This window comes from Larimichthys crocea, chromosome XV (assembly GCF_000972845.2).
Source record: "Larimichthys crocea isolate SSNF chromosome XV, L_crocea_2.0, whole genome shotgun sequence".
NCBI classification, from domain to species: Eukaryota; Metazoa; Chordata; class Actinopteri; family Sciaenidae; genus Larimichthys; species Larimichthys crocea.
In genome coordinates, this window is record NC_040025.1 from 22,017,932 (window position 1) to 22,042,126 (window position 24,195).

At 40.7% G+C, this 24,195-nt stretch overlaps 1 protein-coding gene across 5 annotated transcripts in view; it reads right to left on the reverse strand.

Moving 5' to 3' along the window:
• Positions 1–394: 394 nt before the first annotated feature.
• Positions 395–24,195, reverse strand: part of LOC104935857 (dedicator of cytokinesis protein 3) — a 51,061-nt gene continuing 27,260 nt past the window's right edge. For 3 of the 5 annotated variants that reach the window (XM_027288841.1, XM_027288840.1, XM_027288844.1), the window contains 38 exons: positions 23,999–24,105; positions 23,069–23,240; positions 22,882–22,979; positions 22,433–22,516; positions 22,234–22,334; positions 22,048–22,129; positions 21,430–21,600; positions 20,539–20,731; positions 20,287–20,414; positions 19,956–20,102; positions 19,758–19,856; positions 19,561–19,655; positions 19,293–19,368; positions 19,065–19,165; positions 18,916–18,974; positions 18,670–18,818; positions 18,453–18,538; positions 18,312–18,338; positions 18,105–18,200; positions 17,942–18,002; positions 17,763–17,856; positions 14,949–15,097; positions 11,830–11,916; positions 11,465–11,569; positions 10,131–10,272; positions 9,591–9,757; positions 7,660–7,746; positions 7,340–7,519; positions 7,175–7,258; positions 6,963–7,079; positions 6,748–6,890; positions 6,106–6,241; positions 5,793–5,874; positions 5,486–5,601; positions 5,181–5,265; positions 4,982–5,101; positions 4,737–4,819; positions 395–3,345 (listed from right to left, as the gene is read on the reverse strand). In XM_027288841.1, coding sequence (XP_027144642.1) covers positions 2,737–3,345; positions 4,737–4,819; positions 4,982–5,101; positions 5,181–5,265; positions 5,486–5,601; positions 5,793–5,874; positions 6,106–6,241; positions 6,748–6,890; positions 6,963–7,079; positions 7,175–7,258; positions 7,340–7,519; positions 7,660–7,746; positions 9,591–9,757; positions 10,131–10,272; positions 11,465–11,569; positions 11,830–11,916; positions 14,949–15,097; positions 17,763–17,856; positions 17,942–18,002; positions 18,105–18,200; positions 18,312–18,338; positions 18,453–18,538; positions 18,670–18,818; positions 18,916–18,974; positions 19,065–19,165; positions 19,293–19,368; positions 19,561–19,655; positions 19,758–19,856; positions 19,956–20,102; positions 20,287–20,414; positions 20,539–20,731; positions 21,430–21,600; positions 22,048–22,129; positions 22,234–22,334; positions 22,433–22,516; positions 22,882–22,979; positions 23,069–23,240; positions 23,999–24,105 — 4,718 coding nt within the window. In that variant the 3' untranslated portion in view covers positions 395–2,736. The remainder of the gene's footprint in view (positions 3,346–4,736; positions 4,820–4,981; positions 5,102–5,180; positions 5,266–5,485; positions 5,602–5,792; positions 5,875–6,105; positions 6,242–6,747; positions 6,891–6,962; positions 7,080–7,174; positions 7,259–7,339; positions 7,520–7,659; positions 7,747–9,590; positions 9,758–10,130; positions 10,273–11,464; positions 11,570–11,829; positions 11,917–14,948; positions 15,098–17,762; positions 17,857–17,941; positions 18,003–18,104; positions 18,201–18,311; positions 18,339–18,452; positions 18,539–18,669; positions 18,819–18,915; positions 18,975–19,064; positions 19,166–19,292; positions 19,369–19,560; positions 19,656–19,757; positions 19,857–19,955; positions 20,103–20,286; positions 20,415–20,538; positions 20,732–21,429; positions 21,601–22,047; positions 22,130–22,233; positions 22,335–22,432; positions 22,517–22,881; positions 22,980–23,068; positions 23,241–23,998; positions 24,106–24,195) is intronic. The other 2 variants (XM_027288842.1, XM_027288843.1) reach the window with 2 other exon arrangements.

The following is a 24,195-nucleotide window of genomic DNA, read 5'->3' on the forward strand; positions in this document are numbered from 1 at the left end:
TCCTGAGGGAGATATCCTGTCTCTTTAGCTGCTAAAGGCTCCACTGTGTTCATCACTAACTGTGTCTGGCTGCTGTTTGGTGCTGAGCAGGTAGTGTACAGTGGGGGACAATGCTATGCTGTGAGAGCAGTGATCAAAACAGTAATGTGGCAGCTGAAACAATGAGCTGAAGGTCACTATAAAGCCTCTGTGAAGCTGAAAAGAGGCTGTAGATTCAGGAGATAATTAAATGTATTAAAGGTTCATCACTACTATAGACACTTTAAGCTGAAGCTCACACACTCACTCAAAAACAAAAACATGCGTTCACCCAACCTTCAGGTAGTTTCATGACAAACAGCGCCCTCTACTGTTCACTTTACATACTGCTCCACCAATCACAGCACAGCAAAGGTAAAGCTGATAAAAGATTGTCTTTAATGTTTGGCATCGTTAATGAATTCCATACCACAGCAGTTATGGGAGTAGGAAAACCACTTTTACAACCAAACACTGTTTGATCATGCTAACACCATATGTACAGGAAAGCACATTGAAAAGTGTATAAAGTATTTATATGAGAAGACTCAAAGTCAAGAACGGTGGAGACGGCCACAGTCTAATGGATTTGTCCTTTTTCAAACACTGATTATAGATATTTATCAATTACATTGATCTCTGGAGTACATGTATATACACAAAACAACAATAAACCTTTTTGGGGGCATCTGCAATAATTCTCAAAAATATTTCACAATACTGCTGTATGTACAATAACAGAATTTACATTGAAAAATTCTATTGTACCTATATTTTGAGCATCCCTTCAGTCACCAGTTATCCGCACAGCCATCAGGCTCACAGGAGATACTCACATATTGTATATATCTATCTATCTTTAGGTTCATCTCCATACAGAGTACAGCAGCTTGTGCGGTACCTGGGCCTTCTGTCTCGGTACGGTTTCTGAAATATGTTCACACAAACTGATGATCTCACATACAAAAATAGATGTTGTCTAGTCAGCTGACAACTTGATGTACAGTAACACAAAGCATCCACCTGCAAAAAAACAACCAGGAAAACTAGTAATTGTTAAAATATTAGCTATATCCTTCCAACCCCACTACATTGCAATAAACAGTGTTGTTCTTCTGCTCCACGAAAAAAAGTGAACCTCTCTCTCTCTAAGTCCGCCTTCTTCTTGAAACACATCATTAGTTTTCACACAACAGAAGGTGATCGAGAAAGAGCCGCAGGCAGAATAAGAAATATTAGCGCTACAAACCAAACAACAATCTGAAACCAAAGCAGGACAAAACCATACAAAAACATCACTAGGTAGATATCTTTTTGTTTTGTTTTTTTCCTTCAGGGAGCGTGTTATAGTGAAAGAACAGAGTGAAAAGGAGAGCGGCTGTCACTAAATGAGCTTCTCACAGTCCGGAGGAGAGGTCAAACTGCATTTGAGTGCACTTAAGGCAGGTAGGCGTTTCCAACGCTGTCTGAGTGGGCTCATCGACTGACCACTCAGCGGGTGAGGGTTCTAGACAGTGTCATCAGACACAATGAAATGCCATTGCAGCCGTCCAGAGTTCAGCCCTCACCGCTTAATATGGTCTGACAACCACACAGAGGAGGAAAACGATGGGGGGGAGAAAGAGAGAAAGAGAGAATTGTGTTAGCTTTCAGTGTCTAGCAGGTGGTTGAGGTGTGGAGAGTTCTTGTTCCATCCCCTCTTCATTCACCATGAACATGAGACATGATGGGTGTCTGTCACTGTCCTTAGTTTCCCCTCAGTCTTCCTCTAGAGATATCTTTGTCACACAAGAGAGACAAATAAAGACTTCTTCAACAAAGACTGAACTTAAAGCACTTAAAAAAAAAAAAAACAGCACTGCAGCTTGTGCAATACAAATATAACATCTCATCTGAATACATTCACGTAGGTTTCCATACGCGTGGTACGGACGGGGAATCATCTGTGACTGAAGTTCATGTCCCTTGAGATGCCGGTCTGAGAGGAGAGCTGTGAGTCCAAACCTTAGAGACCTGCGATTCATGACAGTCCGGCACCAACACGATTCGAGTGTGCCATTTGATATGATTCACTATTAAGGAGCACTTAACAGTGTTTTGAAAAACATAATGGAGATAAGCCTTTGAAAACACTATAATGTATTTTGTATAATGTATTTATTTATCAAAATAAGAATTCATATATATGAAGCATTTAAAGCAGAGAAGTCACTTCACCGTGCGTAATCGCCTTCTGTCGCAGCCTTGTGTTGTGAAAATGGCATGAAAAGCAAAAATGAAGGGAGTTCAGAGCTTATACTGCACCTGGGATCACGTTGGTTATGATCACGGTTGTCATATTTCACAAAACTGTTGTTGTATTATTCTCGAATGAAAAACATGCTCACAGACAAATTGTACAAGTGTGTACAATCAATATCAATTTCTGAACAAAGTTGATCTGTCACATTGTTCAACAGATAATTTTCTTTTAGTTATATCTAAGAGGCCACACGGAGCAGTGACGGCAGTTTGTGCCTGTAGTTTGTGTAGATTCGTTGAGGTTCGCTCCTTTTTTTTCTTTCCTTCATGAGCACTGAAGTTAAAAGCACGAAGGAGAACACACTCCACTGTTTCACATAAGACTCTTTCTATTACTGCCCCTTTAACTTGGTGCAAATGAAGGGAAGAAGACAAGGAGGAGAAAGCTCTGACTGAACTATAGCTGGAGCCTCCTTATCACTGTGTCTCCTCGTGCTCCTCGCTGATGCACTGCTCCCAGGCGTGTTTCCCCTGGTCCTCCCTGTGGCCGTGAGGGGAGTGGAAGATCCTGCGAGGAAGCGGGATGGGCTGAGGCGGCAGCTCCTCCTCAGGAATGCATCCCTCTCTCAGGTAAGGTTTAGGTGGCACGGCTGGAGGCTGAGGCCTGCGGTAAGGGATGTGGTGAGGGCCGTGAGTGGGAGCATGGTGGTGAGGCGGTGGCCCGTGGGAGTGGCTGTCCAGCCCGGGGTGGGCATGAGCGTGGGGATGTGGGTGGGTGTGCGGGTGTGAGGCAGGGCTGCGGTAGTGGAAGGGGCGGACCTGGTCCATGGTGTCGATCTCTGGTCCGCCGTAGTGGATGTGCAGGTAGGGAGAGGCCAAGTACTCCTCAGGAGGGGACCACAGGTGACTGGGAAGAGGCTCCAGAGCATCGTTCCTGATGGGGCCAGGGTCTGGATACTGGCCTCCAAAGTTACTCTCACTCAGAGAGGAAACCCCACTACTGGCGCTGCCTGACAGAGTGGAGTTACTGCCACCCAAAGCTGACTGAGGACTGGTGGGGGAGCCAGGAATCGGGTGGAGAGGAGACTGGAAAGAACGAGAGAGAGAGAGAGAGAGATGCTGAATGAAAATGATTTATGTAGGAAAATAAAAAATCAATAGTTTACTGATGCTCTTGTGCTAACAATAGAAATTCAACTTGGATACCTTTTTTATTACTTGCTTCAGTGTTAATAATAAATATTTTACGCTCGGGGGTATGAACCTTTTTCAGCTTCTAAAGACAGGTATGCCAGGAAAGGTTTGAGAACCAGTGATCTACATTAAAGGACGGAGCGCACGGTGTTGTTGCAACCAGAATTTCACTTCACACATGCTGTCAGAAATATTATATAGTTAAATAAATGAGAGCAGAGTCAACAACTACTTCATCATTCTGACATTGTCTGCATTCAGCCACTTGAATATGGCTTTGTAATTATGACTTAGACTGTGTCTACACTCAATCATCAAGCCTCGCAATGTTATATATTTAATAAATTGACTAGAAGTGAAAACAATGTGTGGGAGCTTCTCTCTGTAAAGGCCGGGTTTACCATGACAAAAGACATTTCAGCATTATGTCTACATGACTGAGATTTTCTACTGTTTCTACGATTCGGCTTCTCTATACTGATGGAAATGTTATTCAGCTATAGCTAGTAGATACTTATCATATTCATTTTTTACATCAAGCAATTACATGATAAGCTCAAAAATACAACACACTGTTATGGATTAAAAAAGAGGTTCCCAATCTTTTTGGCTGGTGACCAAAGACCAAATGAGGGGTCTCTTGTTGTACTTCTGATGTCTATATTCTGAAATTTCCCTCTAAACCTCTCTGATTGTTTTTATTCAAATAACTGTTTGAGGTCTTAAGATGTAAAATTAACTATTATTTTAGAATAAAAAGAAACACAGCAGAACTTATCAGTCCTGTCACAACCCCTCAGATTTATCTGTTGGCCCTTTTCAGTTCAGAGCCACTGGTTTAAACTGCTTAGACGCATGTAAAGTAGTTAAAACTGGCTTCACCTTCACCTCGACACGCAAGTACAATGCTCTTTATACATTCAAGCATCAGTATTAACAATCAAACATAAAAACAGTGACACATTTCTGCAGAATGAATACAGATAATACTGTACTTCTGCTTTTAGTAAGATTTTGAACGCAGGACTTTCACTTCGTCATGGAGTATTCTTACATTGTTGTATTGCTACTTTCACTTAAAAGAAGCACTCAGAGTACCAAAACCAAAAATCAAACCACAAAAATTCTACACGATCCAAAACCAGTTGCCAGAACATGTTCCAGAAATTAAAGCTATAATTACTTCTTGGCACAAAACTGATGCAAATATTCACAATATATTAAAACAAATATTTTGCTACAGAGCTGTTGTCATGATTATAATATTTCTTTAATGGCTGTACCTTTCGAAGTGAGCGGACCGGCAGGGCAGGAGGAGGGTCACTGTTCTGATGGTGAAACGCATCGCAGTGCATCAGGAAGTGTCCTGGAGAGTGAAAGTCACATGATTATTAATTCATACAAGAAGTTAGGAGCTTAAATTGTCTTAAAAAGTGCCTCACAAGCTCAGGTTTTGTTCGTTTGGTAGCTGATAAATGCAGGAAGAAAAGTACATTTTAGTGTAGTGTGAAGTAAAAGGATAAAGTACCTGGTGGGAAGGACCTGGGTGGGACAGGGGGCATTACCCCTCCAGTAGAGGCTGGCATGTAGGACACCTGCTCCCTGTTCTCTCCGTCCAGACTCCAGCTGCTGGGTGCGTTTGGAAACACTGAGGAGGAATACATTAACATGTCAGCACACACTGTGACACATCTCGTCTACATAACACTGTACGCTTCAACCTTTACCTTTCTCTGGTAGGTTCATGTGAGGATCAGCACACGGCTTACAGGGGCTAACTTGCTGGAGTAAGGCACGCTGCATGTGGTTGTTCTGTAAAAAGAGTTTATAGTTATTAGAAGTTGGTGACAGTTTTGTTTTTTTTTTAAGTCCAAACACACTTCAGAAAACACAATTTTCTGTTTGTAAACATCATGGTTGGTAATATTATTGTATTTTTCTGTATAATTTAATGAATCTCATGTCAATTGTCTCATGTCAATGTGATTATGAACACATTTTGATATGTTTTACACACCCTGATCTGCCCTACCTGTCCATTCTCTGCCATGTTGTAGTACATGGAGTTGTTGGCCCTCTCACGATGAGATGGCAACAGTATCATGACTTCCCGGTTGTGTTTGGCCTTATCAGGTAAGGATGGAGAGCCTGGACCGACGAAAGATGTGACATTTATTATTGTACAACAGAGATTTCTTAACATACATACATGTTCAGATATTTTATGTCTTGCTGCCTTCTAGAGATATCTTTTTTTTTTCTCTCAAGCGTCTTTCATTGATAAAACCTCCATAACAACATATGACAATCAATATCATTTCTGCTGCTGTGTTACTCACCTCTGGCGCTCGAGGGAGCAGAGTTAATAATCTGGGAAGAGTTGGAGCGGATTGAGCTCAGACTGGAGGAGGAGGGGCTCGGCTGCAAAACAAAATATATTCAAAATAGAACAAATAATGTCCTGTAACAGAAAACTCATAAAGAAACTAAGTTATATCCACAATATCAATGTTGAATCATGGGAGTATTATATAATGTTTTACAGCCTGAAAAGACTAGTTTTCATAGTAGTTGCTATTTTTAATGTGAAATACCAATTCATCTCCATCTCATCTCATCATATTTAAAAAAATATATTATTTCAAGTCTTACCTGCATGTGTAGTGCCTCCTCGGGGTGCTCCCCCATCAGGCCGTCGGTCATTATGACGAGGTTTCCCGCCTCGCTCGATGTGTGAGAGGACAGGGAGGAGGATGAGTGACGGATCGAACCCTGGAGGTTCAGAGGGCTGCAAGACAGAGAGAGATGATGTTGGAGACAAATGTTTATCTCCTGTAGAACCTGTGCAGCTAACTTTTATGTACCAGTTTTCAAACATTTGTAGAAGAGAGGACATTTTTCTTTCTTTCGTGTCTTGTTAGAGTGGTTAAACTTTACTTTTAGTTGCAGTAAGTGTTTAGTTAAGAGTTTAATTCAGATTCTAATATGCTGCATGTATTGATAAAAGTCTTTCTCTAGGAAATGTTTTAATGTACAATACACCCACCTTATGAGCCAGGTGGGGCTGCAACTCTAATTGGGACCTGAATATTCTCCTCCATTTGCCAAAAAGTAATTCTAGTGTGGAGCTGTTTATTATTATGTGTATTTCCTGTGAAGTTCAGGTTATCATGAACATGATTAGTTTAGAAAATGAAAAAAACACTTAAGAGAGATTAGAGATGCAGTACAAAATGTGTGTGTGTGTCTGTGTCTGTGTGTGTGTGTGTCTGTGTGTGCGTGTGTCTGACTGACCTGTGTCTATGTATGAGGCGCACACTCTCAGGGCTCATGTGGCTGTGGGAGGAGAGGATGCCTCTGGGAGAGTTGACCCCTTGGCAACCTGCAGGGCCGAATCGATCCACGCCGGGCACACCCTGCTGGGACCCAACCATATACTGCTCTGAATATTTATACTGCCCACACATGCATTAAAACACACAGCACTCTGCACATGTGGGACTACTCACATGATGTAAACCTGTCCTCATCATGTGGAACTGATCCACAAGCTTTTTGTGCAGGGGACGCATCTCTGGATGCACCAGCTTCTCGTGAACGGCCAGTCCTACACCCAAAATGTGCACCTGTTCCAGGAAATGAGAGGATAAAGCACCGTTATTATGTGAGTATGTTTAACCAGCAGCTCTACATAAGATAAATACTGAAAGCAAAGTCTGACCTGCTCCTGCATCAGATCCTTCAGATGTGTGATCCTCTCTGTATCCTCTGGGTGACTACTGATGTAGTCCTTATCAAAGAAGGCCTGGTGTACAGAAATCAAAAGATGAGAATCTCTCACAACAACAATTCAATTCATAAACCAAGTTCAATAAATCCACTCTACCTCCTGATATCTGGCAATGCCTCCATTCACAGCAGCATCTATGACCCCATTTAGGCACATGCTGAGCGGGTTGATGTTGCCATGATGCTGTCTGTGTTGGTATTGGCTGATAAGAGTCCGCAGCTCCTGGGTCTTATTCTCCACTACATAAATGGCATTCTCCAGAGGACTCACCTCCACCTGCAAATAAATAGATACGTTTATCCTAATCCACGATAAAAGGGGAGGAAGTGTATATAAAAAGTTTTCATACTCCCTCAGAAGCTTGGCTACCAAGGTGACTTCAAAAAAACTAGAGAACGAATGTTTGAGCTCCTTACCACTTCTCTCCTTTCCACCTCAGCCCAGCGGGAGATCCCAGGGAGAGGACGGGACAGGATCAGGGTGGTTCTCTCAATCCACAGACTCTGTTAAACATCAGAGAACAGAGTTTAGGCAGTCTGCCACATTAGGTAACATACTGAAGGCCTAGCGGAGAGCTGACTGTGTGTAATGGATAAATAATCAGGCTGGGAAAAGTGAAACCTCAAAACAGAGTTTTAGTGGAGCATGTAGGTCAGTTCAGTAAAGAGTTAAAGTCCTGCTGAGGTTTGTATCAAAATGTAGGTTACTATGTCAGAGGAAACTACAGTACAGTATCAAGTCTCTAATGCCCTGCTGGTTGTAGATTTTCTAGCACTGTTAGCTGCAGTTGTACTAGATTCAAGAGGGGTGAGAAAAGTAATGACAGCTTGCAATAAAATTTGCACTAAAACGTCTAACTGATAAGTGATAACTGACAAAAAATGTAAATAGTTAATCACTGAAGTCATTTCTCAAGGAAAAATGCTTAACTGCTTAACATCAAGTGTTTCTTGCTTCTCAAAATGTGAAAATTTGATTTGGATTTTGGATCTAAAATAATCACTAACTGAAATATCAATATATCAATTTCAAGTCATTTCCATTGTGCAGTTTTCTCTCTCTGGCTTATGTCGTCATGATTCTGGAAACTTTTCCTCTTGCTACATTACATCATGTTGCAGTGTTTATGACTAATGCACCTGCAGGTTCATGCAGGGAAGTACTGTCAGTCACAGTTGCAAAGGCTGCCACAGAGGAAAGTCATTTCTGGGTGAATATCTAATCACAATTACAATTTTAAGATTTCAACAAAACATCATATGATGTGCCAAGAAGAAACCTCTAAAAAAATCATCTCAGTTCATGTGATTGTGTTGGAGTTACATTTGATCCTTCCGGCTCTTTTCATCAGCATATTAAATAAATCATGTTTTCCTAGTTAAACTCTGATGGCTCACACAGAGACCCTAATTCACGCCTTTGTTTTTACAATGAAACAAAGGCGTGAATTAGGGTCAAAAGAACATTGTAATATTTTGTTGTTGTTTTATTAGACTAAAAGTCTTTGAATGGTTCAGAATACTGCAGCACTAAAACTAGTAAATGTCACCCCGTTACACCAATTTAAGCTTCCCAACACTGGCTGCGTATCCCTGTCAGATCAGATTTTAAGGTGCTTCTGATGATTTACAAAATTGTAAATGGGTTCGCCTCCTTCATGCCCATCTGATCTGCTTAAACCTTATATTCCTCTCAGTCCCAATTAATCTGTTAAGCCTTGTATTTATAGTCCATGTTTGACATGAAAAAAAAAAACCCAAAACGCTGTATCTCTCTGACCCTGTTTGTTTAATGTCCCACATGAATGTCCTCTCCCTCTATTTTCACCCAGGCAGACTGTTCAGCCTGGACCATCAGCCATCCTAGGACCTCTGTCTCTCCCTCTGGTGGTCTGTGGCTCATTCTCGATGTTTTAGATCTGCATATTCGTCCTCCAGGACATTCAGCCTCACCTCCATTCTCCGTTGTGTGCACGTTGTCCTTGCCTCTCTCTCCCTCTGTGTGTTCCCTATCTGTGTAAATGATGTGCTCATGCTTTGCCTCTTGTGTGTTTGCGTAGTCTGTCCTCTTTCCAGGTCTCCATGGAGGAGAGAGGGTCATGCATTATTTCTTATATTCCATCTATGTTAACAATCATTCCCTATACTGTAGTTTTAATTTAAAAGTCTATTCTTTACACGCAACATTTACTGCATGTCTGCATGTCTTGTAAAAATCCATCTTAAAGGGTATTTTAGGTTTTTCTAAATCAAGTTTGATGCATTTCCTGTTTGCATCCAAATTTTTCTTTGTAAAAAAAAATTAACTGTGAGGCAGAAATGAGAAACTGAGAGTTGGCTTGCCGTACCCTGAACTCGTTCTCGCGGTCCTTCGGCCCCTTGTGGAAAGGCCTGTCATAGTGGAAGCGGCTGACATTGTTGATGCGGTAGAAGCTCTTAATCCTCTCAGGCACACGCTCCAGCTGAGGCACATCAGAGATGTCTGACACTGGAGTCACCGCATAGATCTGCAAGTCTAGAAGCCAAGTGTCAAGGAATTGACAGACAGAGAGACAGATAGACAGACAGACAGACATGCATATTCACAGAGGAGGAAGAGCATGAGGAATATTCAAAGGAAATGCTTACAGAGAGGGTTTTGCTCTCACTGTCTGACTGTGATCCTATATGAACTGATTCACAGTGTAATCTGTTAGTTTGTTAATTGAGGTAAATTAATGGCAACAAATTTAATTAGCGATTAATCGTTCAAGTTATTCATCAAGCAAAAATGACAAATATTGACAAAATTTTGATCTTTGAGGTTTGTGGCTGTTTGTCAGTCCTAACAATAAATCACACTTTAATTCATAATGGAAATAATTGTTGGTTTTAGCCCTGTAGGATACACTGAGCGTCACTCTGCAGGATGGTGTCATCAGGTTGGTTGGGATGCTGCATGGCGATGGCTTGTGGAAATTCACCCAGCATCCTTTGCTGAAAGTCCTCAAGCCGCTCATAGTCATAACCACGACAGACAAACTCCTTGTTCTGCAGAGAGGGGACAGCTGGATTTAATTCAAGACTGACAGTGACATGCTCATGAGAAACTGATGCATATGACTCTGAGGGCTATAATAAAGTGAACTAGTGTTTTAGTTTCAGTACTACAGTAACTGTTAGTAGCTGTTTAATACTAGTGCTACTCAAAATAGGCAGTCCTGCTGAGTAATATAACAGATTTGCTACTTTAAATCTGCAATTATTGATTGTTTTGGCCACTTGGAGGCAGCAGTAACAAGTTGTGAATACAACATTAACATATCATCACCTTTCAAGTTTAATTTATCACTAACTTGCTTATTCACAAATCTGGCACAGAGCAACATTAGCAATGATTTGGATTTGTGTTTCTGGTCACCTGACAAAGTCCAACTTTCACTCTCTTTTTTTCCTCTATTTTTGGTAAATATCTGTCTCCTTAGCAGTAGAAAATGCTAAAGTTAGTTCACCAGCTAGTTTCTAAATATGACGTTTTGTCGTGTGGTGCTGAGCAGGTAATGTACAGCGGCTTTTTAAAGCTTTCTTTGCTTCAGCTGTTTGAGTGGACAGAGTGATTCAAAACAGTAAAGTAGCAGCTGGACAGCTAAAGACAAAGACTCTGTAACAGGGAGGGGAGCTGCTGATTAAGGTTTCACATCATCATTTCATACATTGTTATTATAAAAATACCCATTAAAGCTGCTTTAATGACATACATCAGGCAAAATCAACACTGAATTTTACTTGTTATTTTTCTGCACACGGAAAACTGGAATTGTTTTCATAACTGACTAAATGAAATGAGATTGAGACTCATGTGACATTCATGATATCAAAGACGGCTGGTGGAGGGACAACCCACGCAGCCCCACATTTTTAATTAGCCCCACCATTTTTAGTCGTGTTACCACTGCAAATTCTCCTGCTGATATTCCCGCCAGCACATACCAGTATTACCACATATAAACTAGATGTGCTAAACTGGTACAACTTACTGCATATTATATACAGTCATTATATTGCTGGGAATTAATTCAGCATCAATCCATGGCTAGATTTAGAGGTATTTATTATCAACAACAGCTACTGCAGCTGGCGTTGTCTCTTGCCAAAGCATGAAGGAGCAGTGTGACTGTCTGCATCAGCAGAATCATAACTGTGTCAACGCAGACCAGATGAGACTAGATTTAGCGAGTCTTACCCTGAGGAAGAAAGGAAACTTCCTGCCATAGAAGCCCATCCGGAAGAATTCTGGTTCAATCCTCTGCTGCTCGATGATGTTGTCGTAGTACGCTGCCTCCATTTTCTGTCACAGAATGATAAACATTCAAAGGAGTCAAGATGAATAATGATTTAATCACACACATTACTGAATCCTCTGCATTTCCCAACGAGTGTGGGTGTGTGCAGGTAATTAGGGCATTGTGTCTGACGGCATACGCACATCACACTGCATAAAAGGATGACAATGACAGAGGGAGCTGAAAAATCTCACCTTCCTGCATAACAGAGGACGCTGGTTAGATAATAACAGCAGAAACAGGAAGTATGCAAGGCTTTACTTACCCGTATCCAGCTGAGGCTCTGATAATCATATAACGTCTCATATTGGAAAGCCAGCTCCCGGCAGAGAGAAATTCCATATTCCCAGCACTGCAAAGTCATAGATAAATGAGGCCGAGGGTAAATAGAAGAAATCATTAAAGCTTAATTTATCCGTTATGATAATGAGATATCATTAAAATAACAATGCGAGATTGAGAAGACTGTGTAGAGAAAACATACAAAATATATAAAGCTGTTACATGAACACAAATTTACTAAAGGAAGAGGTTTATCGAGCAGCATACTAAACATGAAAAGAATATATCTGAGCCTAAAATCATTTGAAAGTAACAAAAACCTTTACATGAGTACATACAGGCCTCGTCTGCCGACTGAGCTATATTTATATTTCAAAGGTCAGAGCTAAAAGCAGGAATATCGTATTTTGAATTCAATATAGCTTCAAAATGTGTGTGATCACTGAAGATGACAATCTGATGTCAGACTTTCTGAAGTTGTGTGTACATCAACATGCATATGTTTAAATGATAAAGTTAAGATCAAAAGACCAATCAGGCCTTTAAAAATACCACTAAAAACAGCTTGGAGGTTGAATTTCGTACTGAATTGATATTTAACGTGATTATTTAACAAGTTAATATATAATTTTAAGTTATATTATGACAGAAATGTGGTTTATTATGTTTTACTCTTTGTAATTGCGGTGCTGATTTGTTTTATTTTAAATTTGTTCTTTATAAGTTAAGCATGTTGTAATGTATAAGTTTAAAAGGTGAAAAATCATCAAAATGTATAATTATTATCATTAAAACTGGCATTGGGATCCATATGTATTATATTTACTTAGAAGAAGAAGAAGAAGATGAAATGAAATGAAATCTGATTTGTGCTGTAGAAAAAGGAAACAACACCACGTGTTGTAAAAATAGAGATATATAATTTTCACACCAATAATTCGTTAGTGTTACCAAACCTGCAAGTTACTCTTTAAGCACATATAAATTTGACCTGAATGAATATTAACATTGGTGAGAGCAGCTGATTCCACAGGTACAGAACGGCTACTTATTTGCTGTACGAGAGCAGCATTAAAAAATGAGAGATGACACAGAGTTAATGAAGGGGGCCACTTTTATTTCCTTCTCAGCCACTCCCACAGTCCAGAGGGCATTGTCCTCTCCGAAGCACAGAGACCAGTCTACTAATTTAATTCTGTGGATGAATACCAGCAGGGGAGGAGTGATTCGGGGAAGCAAATCACATCTGAGCAGACATGTGACCCTGTGATGCGGACAAAGGCTACATGTTAGTATCTATAAGGTATTCAATGTTTGCTTCAGAACAGAAAACTCTATCATGATACAGAATATGCCAAAGCTTTTTATTTTGATAATCAACAGTTTTGGTTCTCAGAAATGTAGAGAGGATGTCGCTTAAAATCCTGTGGTGGAACAAGAATATTTATTCAAGTGATGTGCTTAAGTTTGAGGTATTTACTTGACTATTTCCATTTATTACTATATTCGTTATTTTATACTTCTATCTTGCTATATTCAATATGATTTTCCAAATCAAACATATAATCAGCTTGGAAAAAAATGATGCATTTCCAAACTATATAGTTAAAATGAACTCCACCTCCACTTCAACATTTAAGTGCTACTTAAACTTTAATGAATCATCCATCAGTAATAATAATCAAATAATATAATTATAATAATAATTTATAAAAAAAAATAAAACACTTGTTGGAAGCATTTTACCAATACCTCTGTACATTTTAGAGTAATAAGTTGTTACGGCTGCCGCCGTTTCGTCCCGGTGCATATGTGTGTGTAGTGTTTCCTTAGGTAAATGCAGGTGTGCGACTGCCGGTCCCTGGTTGGCCCCAACTGAAGGAGGCGGGGACAACACATTCGTGAGCTGTGCAGGGCCGGGATTGGTGCGGCATCCTTTCTGCGCCACCAATGAGAGGGCCCACGCATCAGCATCACGGGCATTTAAACGGCAGCCGCCTGAGCATCGTGGCGGCTTCACTTGTTGTTTGTGTGGTGTTTGTGAGCTCGCCTCGTTTAGTCGTATCAGATGATACTCGTTTGTTTGTATTTGAAACTGTGGAGGTTAGTGTATTGAATTGTTGTGACTGGGCAGGGTTTAGTTTGATTATAGCTACTGATTACACGTGAGAAGATTTCTGTTAGACCCATTAGTTCAGGGGTGCTGTTTTGATCTGTGTTTTGTTGTTTAGCGTTAGATTTAGATAGTGAGGTTTTTCTTTCTCGTTTTGGTTTTCTAGTTATAATAGCATAGGCTCTGTTAGAGTTCTCCTTTTGTTATATTTGTTTGTTCTTTTGACAGCACTCGCTCGCCCTTAGTTCCTTTTTGCCTCACCTCCTTTTGTTAAAACGATCTGAACTTTCATTTAATAAAATACCTTTTGTTTATTAACCTTAAAATCTGTTTTTTATGTTACTTCTTTTCATACCCTTATATATGGTCGTAACATAAGTGAACAGTCATCAGTCATCCAGGTCGTTTACTTTAAGAAGGGTTAAATCTGGGGCAACTGGACTAAGTAATATTTATATTTTTTTAGTATTTTTACACTGTGGTACTTCACCTAGTCAAATAGGTAGAAGCAAAAGTAATTATTTTGAAAAATATATTTGTCTATAAAAAAGGATGCATCAAAACCGAACTATGTAAAAATCACCAGGGGCTGGCAAAAGTAAAAGTAAAATATGGTAAAAACTTAATTATAAGAAGATTGTAATGAGGGTTAATGAGGGCGAAATGTAATTTGGGAACAGCTGCACTGCAGATGTGAACAAACAATCACTCGAACATTGTTAAAAAAAACATTTTAAAAAGCTATAAAAACTTAACTGCCTTTCATTTATTTGAGTTGTTTTAGATTCTGAGTCGTCCATCACAAGCCTACTAACACTGTTCCACCTCTATAAAGTTAACTTGGCCTTTCCTCCATTTTCACGTTTTACTGCGTGAGCTTCAGTTGCAGCTCAGCCCAAATGGGCGGGTCACAAATGATGCAGTGCTTTGAACTGGCTTGAAGTCAGTCAAAACAGGAGTAAGAGATAGAGCAATAAAAATTGACTTGCCTTGCCCTTGTTGAAGTAGTGGAGGATTTTACGACTCAGGTTCTCCTTGCGTTGCCACTCACTCTGACAAGGGTAATGGAGGAAATCCCTCAGGGGCCGGTCCTCCCACTGCAGCAGCTCCCAGTACAGCAGCAGAGTGAAAGCTGCCTCTGTTGTGTAGAGGGGGTACAGGTCAAAGATCAGCATAATAAAAGTGTTATCGGTGATAATCTGCTCTCTACAGTTACAGATGTTGTTGTCTGGCCACTGTGAAAAACTGAGATTTTGGGTCTAGTTTTTTATGAACAGATGGCGTATGACACAAAGTGCAGTTGGTGGCACGTTGGCAAGTTGCCCACAGCATGGTGAGTATGTTTTGGTATACTGGTGACCAGAGGTGCAAAGTGCACCTGCAAAGATGAAATTATATCAGGTGCTCCCTTCCCTGATTAGTTTTTTCAGTTGCTTTAGAACAAATAAAAATCATGATTTGGAAATATTTTACATTTCTAAACAGTTTCTACTTTCCATTTGTTTTGTGTAACTGTTTATTCTTTGCATTCTGTGTTTTACTGTTACATATAAAGCACGTACTATAAAGACTCAATATCTTACATACTTAATATAAAGAACATACAAGAGGGGTGACTGTAAATAAGTCCTGTGATGTTTTAGTGACTCCTGTCATACTGAAATAGTTTCTGAAACTTGTTTTTGACTATAACAAAGAAAGGAGTTGTGAACCGATTTTGTTGATGTGTATCGTGAGCTAATAAACTGAAGCTGAAATGATTCATCGATTAATCAATTGACTGTAAAAAGCCACTCAACTGCGAGGACTGTTTTCCTTTTCTTATAATAATGAATCAAAAGTCTCTGAGTTTTTGAGTCGTGCTCAATCAACAATTAGCAGATTCATTAATCGAATGCACTCAGCATTTCTCTTCCTCTCTCTGTCTCTGCATCTCATCTCCCATCAATGCATGATACAAACTTAGCTTCTTGCAGAGTTGTTTTGCTTTCCAGTCTTGCAGGTTCTCGTGGATCGTGACTACACCGAGTTTAGTAATTGGTCGAGCCTGCTTCTGTGGTCCCAATGACACCCACTACAAATACTATTATTATCATTATTTATTTTATTGCTGCTGTGCATCTGTGTCTTTCTCTATCTATCTCCCTTTCTCTCTTTAACTCAAGCAGTCACGGCAGATGGACGCCCACAAATGAGCTGGGTGCTGCTCGAGGTTTCTGCCTGTTAAAAAGGTTTTTTTCCTTGTCAGTGTCACCAAGAGCTTGCTAATGGTGGGAATTGATGAGTCTCTGTAAATAATATCAGCTTAAGCTAATGATTAGTTGCAGAACCTTAAATAAACAGCACAACAACATGAAGCCATTGCATCCACAGTCCACGGTATAACTACTTTCCAAGATGAAATCACATCTTTGGAGATAAGAAAGTTTCCGTTTTTTTAGGCAGACAATGATTCACACCATAAAAACATGTGCAATCACAGCCAACTCTGCAGCACAGTAATATGTGTTTCAATTATCCTGCCAGCTGCCTGTTGTTTGGTTTACGTAAGTGATGAATAAGGTTGCATTTAATTAGTCATATTTGGCTACATTTACATGCACACAATAAAGCCTCCGCTGCCAATAATGTGAGTAAAGCAAGAACACTTAAGCCCTTTACACGATTACATAAACTGACAGCTGATTTCCTGTTTACATTATTGAGAACGGCATTACCAGATTTGATTACATTTTACACCAAATCCTGCCTGAATGACTAATTTAGCCATTTTCTAACATGTAATGCACAAATGTAAAAGGCAGAATCACGAGAAACACAAGAAGAGCTGGTGTTCAAGACGCATTATTATCTCAACCTCTCCTGACATTTAGCCTGTCAAATGTATTTACCTTGTAAGTCTCTGTTTTCATCAAACTATCTATTATCTATGGCTGAAGAGGGAATCCAGACAGCTGTGTGATTCACCACTTTTCATAACACTACCCCAGAGTCTCTTTTTTGATTGCTGCAGTTAGACCTACTGTACGTTTTTTTGATGCAAACTATCACATTTAAAGACATGTTTTCAGTTACTCCCGTCGATTAGACATCCACTCAGGGCGGTATGTGCTAATAAGAGTCATAAAAATAAATGATAAACATTTGTGCCACCCTTACAGGAGCAAGAAAATTAACTGCAGAGTGAGGATAAAGCACAGTCTGTGCACGCCCACACAATCCTGAAGGTGCAGTCAAAGTCGGATTTCAGCAGGCAAAATCTACCTGCAAGCAGCATCCCTCCTTCTCTGCTGCTGCTATATTATGCAGTGCAGTTATAAAATAAAGAAACGATCAATATTTCATGAATGAGAAGTCAACCCCACCTCTTCTCTCACCGGTTGGACAAAGGAGAGCAATGTGATTTTCGAATTCAGTCAAAACACAAACAGATGTGAATAAAACTCCACCAGATCATCATAGAATGGGAAGTGAAATACGATCTGACCACAAAGAATTTGCCTGTGTGATTCGGCCTTGGGTATGCAGGGACATTAACCAAAAGAAATACTTAGATGATTCTGTTCTACATGACACAAGCCTCTACCACCATCCATTCTGCGTCTTCTCCAGGTGCCTCTATAGGTAAAACCCAACAGGACAAAGGTAAAGTAAAAGCCTGTTGTTTCTCAGTGCTTGCCTAAAAATGTTATACCACTTTACCATGAACAAAACTTTCACCATGCACTGTCCAACGTGAGGTTGTATTTCGGGCCTATACCTCGAGTGATCAATAAAGTATCTATTCTAGTCTATTCTGTTACCTGTGAAGTCTTCTGCTTGGAGATGCAGGTCACACAGCTTGTGTATGTAACGGATGTACATGTCCTCCTTGTTGACCTCTGATTTATAGAAGTTCTGGGGTTGAAAAAAAAGAAAACAAACAGTTTAAATCTTATTCTGTGTGTGGAAATATTCCTAAATGTCTGGGTGAATGCCTCACCATTAGGTTGACAGAACCACCAATTTTCTTGTTCTCCATCTCATCTCCTTTCATGCAGTCCCTAAACATAAAAAGAAATGTTTTTTTTCTGTCATTGCTCTTTCAATTTCATGACATAAACCATTATTACTATTACTGTTTGTGCAGCTTAATCTGAGCATACCTGTAATCCAGCAATCGCTCAACAAGTCTTGTGACTGATGTGACAAACGAGATCCCCGTCTCTCTCCAGGTCTCCTGCTCTATCTTCTCCAGCAGGCTGCACAGAAAATATAGTAAGATGTTCTCACTAAAGGTGACGAGCGCAGAAAGCAAACAGATATGAATCAAAATGTGTCTTAGTCTTAGCTGTGAGGGTATTTCACCTCACCTTGGATAAGGACCAAACAGCTGCGTCCTGGAGTGTGACAGCCAAAAAACACAGAGAAGTACATTAGAAGTAAATCACAGGAGAGCAGCATTAATCTGGGTATCACTTCACAGGCTCACTAAACACAGGTTTGATTCTTACAAAAGGCTGAAGAGCTCTCTGTGATTATCATCGCCTTTCCCATCCGACACCATGCTGTCCAGCTTATCCATCAGCTCTGCTTCCACCTACACACACACGCGGACACATATTCAGCCAAAAGATGTGGGTATGTTGTGACAAAAAGCTGTCCATTTTTATCACAGCAACTGCCGCAGCACACAATCTGTAGATCATAACATAATAATGTCATAATGACCTGCTTGAAGTTGCCGTTTTTCCTCTGCTCCCAGTCCATCATATCATGGAAAATTGGGATCATAATATTTCGAACCTCAGTCTGAGGCACCAGGGTGACACCAAGGAAGGGACCCATCATTCCTGGGATGAAGTGGGGCTTGTTGTCTCCTGGATTACACAGATTCACATTGTCAATGTCATAAAAATATAAATGATGTCGATTCACTGTGATACATGTCGTGTGTGTGGAGTTGGGTCGACGCACCTAATTTCTGCCACATGCTAAAGAGCTCGTAAGCCATCATCACTCTCAAATCACCATACCTACATAGAAAAGAGTGGAAAGTGAAATGTAGATTAGATAAATACTGTGTTGGAAAGAGTACACACAATAAAAATACACTAGTTTCTTACTTGTCAAGGACTTTCTTTCTTTTAGCCGGGCCGAGCGCCTCTAGCTGCAGACTGGGCTGGTTGATGTACAATACAGTGAGGCTGAAAAAGGAGTTCCACACCTAAAACAGAGAAAAACAAAAGTGAACAAATGCAACATTTGAATTATGGAAAAGCATCAGACCTTTTGTGACTTTGTGGTGTGGTGCATTTCCTGAATGCTAACCCCCCCGCTGTTCAGACACACACCTTGAAATCAAAATCTGCCTCTGAGAAGTTCTTGTGCAGAGCCGGAGACAGGAACTGTGTTGTCACTACAATGATACTGCAGAAAGCAAACATTACACTGTCAGCTTACGAAACGGGGTAGCTGCCAAAAATAGATGAAGAAATTTGCAACACAAGCGTCACCTTCAGAGCAGGATTATCTAAAGAGAGGCTGATCTAATGGTTGGCTGTGTTCCCTTACCATCTCCGTAACAAAGGCTGCACGACAGAAATGGAAAAACAGACTCACTGACTAGTTAGAAGCCTCATGACACTCCAGTCTCGAGGGAAGATAGTCAGTTTCATCAGATTTCGGAAGACGCAGAAGATCTTCAACAGGAACTCCTGCCAAGGAATATATTAAGAGCATGCATGAAGTAAAGGTATGTGGTGAGCAGGCTGTAGCAAAACGCTGTAATCTTGCTCGGCTCCGTGAAAGTTTCTCACCTTCAGCTCCTCCTTGCTATGGAAGTTGTTAAGTAGATGGTGAAAGTGAAGCTCTGTCATCTGTCGGAGCAGAGAGAGGAGGCAGGAAACATACTCCCCCTGCACAAATGAAAATGACAGATATATACATAATTAATTAATCAACTCAAGATATTCACTTAATTCCACCTGTTTTTATTACATTTAGTAGAAGGTTACCGTGATCTCTGCAGTGCACTGGGGACAGCGTTGTCCTCTGGATGTCTCCACAGAATGGGACTTGCTCATGATAGACAGCAGAGTCTGCAGCAGCACATCCAGGAGGCTCTCCACCATCATCTCAACTTCCTCCTGAACAGAAGACTCCTATAGAGAGGAAGCAGAAGGAAGCAGAGAAACACAACAGAGTCAACAACAGAGATGCACACAAGCTGCTGAGCAGAAACTCCTTAGTGTTTGTGCTACAACAATATTTCAAAAGGAAACGTGATGTTCAGATTGTTCAGATTGTAATCACGTCCGTCATACATGCCTGAAGCACCGTACATACCATAGAGCTAGTCTTAATTATGGAAAAGATGCTGCTAAGGATCCCAGAACAGATGAGCAGCTCCCTCTGCTGGCGCAGATGCAGGTGGATGTGATGCAAAACTACCGGCAGCAGAATACTACGAGACTCTGAGAGCAGAGAGAAAGAAGAAGAAAGGATGAAACTAAAACGCTCTTCATTCACATTAGACTTACATGTATTCTTGTTTTGGTATCTTCAGCAACACTATATAAACCTTCACATTTGTCTCACCAGGGAAGAAGAAGAGGCGGCTCTCAACTGTACGAGCAATGGACTGCAGTTTGACTACATCCATAGACTGGCCGATGTCCACTGTGCTGGGCATGCTCCCTAGGGTGCCCCTGACATATTCAGCAACCTCCTGAACAGTGAACATCTGCAGCAGCTCATCAAAGATATCAGGGAAACTGTTCAACAGCGCTGCCTGGGGGGAGAAACATAACAAGGACACGGAGACGAGATTTGTACTATACATACATTCAGAATAACGTGTCAGAGACGCTACACTTACATGTCTAAAAACATCACAATAAATGCCACTTATACTGTAGACAGATCAGATTTCTCTTCTGAGAGACACAAAATATCCCATAATTAAGCCTGCTATTAATTTCGAAAAGGACCACCAAGAATTTATCTGTTTCCCCAACCAATCAATATTCGTTTTTCCAGTTTAGTCTCAAATAATCTGCATAACAGCTAAATCTAAAGCACCGTCTGCATATCAGTTACTTAAGAATACATCATCCTGTTTGTGCAGGCTGGTGGACGTGCAGCCTCTGCTGCATTGTGGGGGCGCTGTGACTTACTGAGATGGATGACAGCCCCAGAGCATGACCACACAAAGGCATGCAGCTGATCACACCCCTAAACTGTCCAAGAGCAAGCCAAGGATGGGGCAACAGTGGGGGGGGCGAAAGATTGAAGCATCAGTCAACAGAATGCACAAAATAAAATAGTGATATAAGTGAAAGGAGAAAAAAAAGGTAATAAACAAAAATGAATCAAAGAATCGTGGATGCAAACTGAGAGGACGGATAAAAGAGAAAACAAAACAAAGATAAAATGAGTGCTGTCAGTGCGGCCGACAGGAAAAATGTCATGAGGTGTGAACTATCTGACCTGCGTGAACACCAGGTTCTCTGAGCTTCGGCTGTCCAGACTCAGGACGAAGCGAATTGACTGGAAGAGCTCTTGGATGCTTGCTCTGAACTGCTCCTCCTCCATCCCGCAGGTGGCTCTCGAGTACAGGATACGAGACTGGACGATGAACTTGAACAGGTACTCCAGAGCCTGAGGCGGGTTTTTGGCAGGATTCAGACATAGAGACATACACTCAGCTAAGCCACGCGTCATTTCGCAATCCCAACAAACACAACAAACAATGAATAAACACTGAGTACTGACTGAGGTTTGTGGTTGATCATCCAGAGAAAATCAATATATAAAACAAATGTTTCCAATTTTCAGGTCTTGTAACAGAATATCTCCTTGCATGATCTCATCGGAAAAGGAAATACTAAGACCACGTGGGAACGTTTCACTCTGCACACATCAATATCTGCAGATAGATTTTTGATAACTTCCTTTCTCTGGACAGGGATCTCACTTAAAGAGGCCTTACATGGAGTCACATTACTCCTTATCAGCCGTTCTGTTTGACCACTTCCCCATCTTACTAATCAATCCCGGTGGAAGGAGCCACGATGGCCCAGAGAGGAAGTGTGTGTGATACTTTACCCTCATAGCTTCCTGGATGTGGTCCTGTCGGACGACCTCGGCCGAGCGGTCCATGTACCACTTCAGACATCGAATCAGCTCTCTGCAGGTTTGAGATTCCGAGGGTTAATATCAAGTGTAACTTTGTAGGTGTTTAAATCCAGATTTTTATGTTTGCTTTCAAAAACAATTAAGTAAATGTTGTACTTGTATGCGAGAGCGCCAGCAAAGTGGTTTTGGATGTAAGAGTCCATGACGGGTCTGAAGTGGTAAAAACGGCTGTCCCTGAGCAGGTTTATGATGAACACCTAAACACACACACACATAAATAGATGTTATGGTTATTTCCTCTGCCTGCAGGCCAATTAAATCATACGATCGAATATGATTCTGCTTTTTAATTTACCAGTGACTGAAAAACCAGCGGTCCGTATTTATCAGTGTTGTCATCTAAAAGACAGAAGAGCGTATCCAGGACATCTCGCAAGAACTGTGATGAGAGAAAGCAACAACACAATCGTCACATTAAAGGCCTCACTGGTGACTAAAATAGAAACAAAGGGTAGCCCTTCACCCAAACACGTTCTGAAATCATTATGTGACTTTTTTTAGTAACTTCAATTATTTGTTCATACTTAAAAGTTCAACATGCATTCTGGATATAAAATCACGTGATTAATATTAGAATATCATCTATAATTCACTATAAGCACTTTGGATCCAATTTTTCTGTCACAAAACTGAATCTGTCTCCTCTTTCTCAGCCTAAATATTCTAAGAGAGGTTGTTTTGTTGCTGTCGAAGCTAAATATTCTCTGTAGTGTATCAATAGATAAATAATCTGATGACAGTGACCTTGACAATCTCCTCTCCGCTAATCTGACGTAATCGCCCGAGGATGTCCAAAACCCGGTCTGGATGGGCCTTCCAGTTTAGAAGAGCCAGAAGGTCCACTGAAAACAGAATAAAATCAGGTTGTAATTAAATAAATAGAGAGTGATCTAATTAAATATAAAGATAAGCATGTAAGATGTTAGATTACCATTTTGTGTGAGTTTGGTGGAGCAGAGTATCGTGGAGACCCAGAAGGTTTCTTTGGGGCTTCTCTGGAAGGGCAGGTTGGCCGGCAGGTTGGGACAGCTGTTGAAGTCCTCTTTACAGCAGGGCAAACTGAGGTACAGGCCCTGATTACTGAAGGTGGCATTTTCATCACACTAGAGGATAGATACCAGAGTTGACAGAGATGATTCATTAAAGGTTTGGAGACTTTTGATTGGTTGTTTCACAAAAGAAAGAAAATGAAATACACCTTTAGCATATTAGCACAATAGTTTGAGGAGCTTTCTGAGGTCATGTGACACCACAACATGCTCGCTAATAATTATTGTGCCACCACACAATATTATTCTAAGGGTGACAATAACACGCTAACAACAAGATACACTGATCAGAGTACATAATACTAGCATTATAGAAATGTAAGCATGTCTGATAGGGATAAACTGCTGCGTGTACCCTAACTGATCTTTTTTGAATTTTAGGGCCTTGAAACGGGAGTCACAGGTGAGAAAAGCCTACCGACAAAACACTTTTCATGGTACAGGCGTTCAGGGCTGCTCAACTTTCACAGAGTAGCTACTGTTAATGTTTCAGTGAAGGAGAGCAGACAAAATGGGTGGTTCATTTTATTATGTGTCAAGAGTTAGAGCAGACCATGACCCAGGGTGCACTGCTGAGAAAATACAATAAAGTCATACAGAGAGCTGCCAGAAACCGGCATCCAGCACGGGACGCCCCACCAACACAGAAACACACCCACTGCTGGGCCAATTTAATGCACTCAACTTTTAATAAATGAAGAGGTCAAAGTTACAGAGACACTGAGAGAGACAAGTGTGTCTTTCAATTCACCTTTGTTCTTATATAAAGACAGTCATGATTACATTACAGTGTTCACTGGTTACCTACATACCTTGTACACATACAGCTCATGGCTTTCGTCTGACAGTGTGGTCCCGTCTTCTCTCATCAGAGGAGTGAAAGCGAAACCAAACAGTTTTTTCTCTCCTTTGTCTTTAGCTAAAATGAAGCACATCATTTTATTAATCATGCAGCATCTACATAGCACAAACCATACTTGCATAACTCATTGCATGATCCAATCTGTCC